Source organism: Anneissia japonica, unplaced genomic scaffold, assembly GCF_011630105.1.
Source record: "Anneissia japonica isolate Jap-2015-1 unplaced genomic scaffold, ASM1163010v1 scaffold288265_len830512_cov201, whole genome shotgun sequence".
Lineage (NCBI taxonomy): Eukaryota > Metazoa > Echinodermata > Crinoidea > Comatulida > Comatulidae > Anneissia > Anneissia japonica.
Genome location: NW_022752171.1, coordinates 467015 through 469563, shown reverse-complemented (window position 1 = coordinate 469563; position 2549 = coordinate 467015). Strand labels below are relative to the sequence as shown.

Genomic DNA, 2549 nt, shown 5'->3' with positions numbered 1-2549 from the left:
TATGGAGTTTTTTTTACTATCTGGCAAGCTGACTGAGCAAATACTCACAAAATTTAAATTAAAACGATAGAAAGAACAAGTAAATAAATTGAAATACGCCCCAAAAATATTTAATAAATCAGTGCAAAAACCGAGTATTATTAAATAAATTGAAATAATTGAGTAAATAAACTGAAATACATCCCAAACAACAGTACTAAGAACGAATAAGTTAATTGAAATACGCCGCAATTAACGCACTACATTCACTGAGAGACGCGCTTGACGTTCCATAGAAATGACCGGCGGCTCAACTTGTCGGCGGCTCAACCGGTCATAATCCCTACTACTAACTAGCCTTTTTATTAGCCACATAAATAGGCCTCTACCCTACTACTAGCTAGGCTAGTAGTATGTTTTATTATCTGTATTTATAATTAAAAATGATTTTCCCATTCCTCCATTAATTAAGTGGCTCATTTTATAGCTGGCAAGGCTTAGGCCTATACCAAAATGAGAGCTGGCATATAGGCCTAGGACCTAGGCTATATGCTTAATTAATGGAGGGGTGGAGAAATGATAAAATACAGAGATAATAAAACCTAGGGTGTAGGCCTGTATGTGGCTAAAAAGGCTAGTTGTTATTATTAGTAGTAAGGGCCTATGCGTGCCCATATTTATCGACTGGCGGCCGTTTCGACTCGGGCCATATCCGCCTAGGCCTATATATACGGCCTACCCTTTGCCAAGCCTAGCTCGGTAGGAAGGCATAGCAGGCCCGCCCCGGGCCTGCTGGATTTGGTCAGGGATGCCTACTTTCTTCTAGGGCTAGGCCTAACTAATAATAAAGGGCCTAGCATTAGCGAAGATAGCAAGGCTTAGAATTAGACTACTTAAGTTCTACGCCAACAGGTTTTAACTAAATAAACAAATGGAAGTTTGACTTACAGGAAGGCGATTTTCTTCAAGCCAATAAGGATCATATTTAACTTTCCCTAAACTTGTACTCTTCAGCCCTTCTAAAACGCCAGCTACCGCCATGTTGTTTTGAAGCGTCAATGGTTGTCAGTTAATCAACTAATAATTTTTGCCCATTTTTTTATTGTGAAGATAAATCGAGTACTGTACATCATACGATGGCCCACAACTGCCACGCACAATTTAAATACAATCACAAGAAATTCAAAGGTATCTCGCACAATTAAAGAAGTCCGCAACAAATTTAAACGTAGGCTCGCACAATAAAGAATCCGCAACAAAGTTCTTACCTTTGGATTTGTTGCGATTCTATTTAAATTGTGCGTGACAGTTTTGGGCCACGGTACCGAACTACTACTGTACTTTTGTGTGAATTTTAGATCGTTAAAATGGTACATAGGCCTGTATTTGATATAGATAACAATTAAATAACTTCAAAATCATCAGAAAATGTTCAGAGCACGTGACGTTGACATCGTATCGACTCACACGTCGGATGGCATGGTATTTTAAACATTTTCGCCGCCACGTGGACCTTACGTAGTAGCCATCCGCTGAGCTCAGAGGGGAAAGAAATTGATAGGCCTATGTTGTACAATTGATTTTTCTAAGACACAAAAGTATACACAATTCTATAATGAGAAGCATGTTGAAATAAAACAATAAATAAACAGTCTAGAGTAAAATAACACACGAAAAACAAAAAATATATATATCATAGGCCTATAGGAAACTCGAACATGACTGCTAATAATTAATATTCAAAATATGCAAAATGATGTCATAATATGATATGCACATCGTTGATATGGTATTTGCCTGGATAATGTTTGAGATTCACGGGTAAAGTGACCAAATTGCCGGCGGTCAGAAACTCTGTTCAAAGAAATAACAAAACAGTTATATAATTTAGGCAACTGCCCAAAAAAATCTTTATTGTCCTCATATCCACACCCTATTCCGGATCAACATTTGATAATTCCCAGCTAACATAGGCCTATTACGTTCTAAGAACGTTATAATAATGTTTGAGTACGGTGATAAAAGCGTTATTTTGTAGAACCATCCCGTAGGCCTACTTAAAACCTAATAATTTCACAACCTCACAACGTTTTAACGTTCTTACAACGTTGTGTGAACATTATTTTGTGACATACCTAAACACAGCGTTCGCGAACGTTATAAGAACGTTTTGTGTTCGCTGGGTTCTTCATTGGACCACGAAAAACTTTTTTTGAAAGCTTCATTTTTATCCATTTATAACTAGGACGTTAGCAATTTAAATGACCCTAAAATTTACACCCGAATCCGGATCGTCACCACAACCGTCTACCTTTTGTAACTTGGAAACTTTCCCGAAGTTCAGTTCAGTTGATCCGTTTTTTGATTTTGGTCTGCTGAGATGTTTTCCTTTACATGGAAAACTTTGTGTGTTTTTTCGCATTTTCCTTCGCTGCTAAGAGATTAACTTAGGCGATGCGTGCTGTAATGTTCCATTATTGAATGGATGTAGATTATTAGATTATTCTTTTATTTTTAGATTGTTGGATAGATTTGGGCACTATACAAATACTGGATTTGATCATGGAGGT

The 2549-nt window shown here is 37.3% G+C and overlaps 1 protein-coding gene across 3 annotated transcripts in view; it reads right to left on the bottom strand.

The window, feature by feature from the left end:
• LOC117122151 (nucleoporin GLE1-like) overlaps positions 1-1084 on the bottom strand; it is a 12191-nt gene extending 11107 nt beyond the window's left edge. For 2 of the 3 annotated variants that reach the window (XM_033267657.1, XM_033267658.1), the window contains exon 1: positions 928-1084. In XM_033267657.1, the coding sequence (XP_033123548.1) occupies positions 928-1020 (93 nt within the window). In that variant the 5' untranslated portion in view covers positions 1021-1084. The remainder of the gene's footprint in view (positions 1-927) is intronic. The other variant, XM_033267659.1, reaches the window with a different exon arrangement.
• Positions 1085-2549: the final 1465 nt, after the last annotated feature.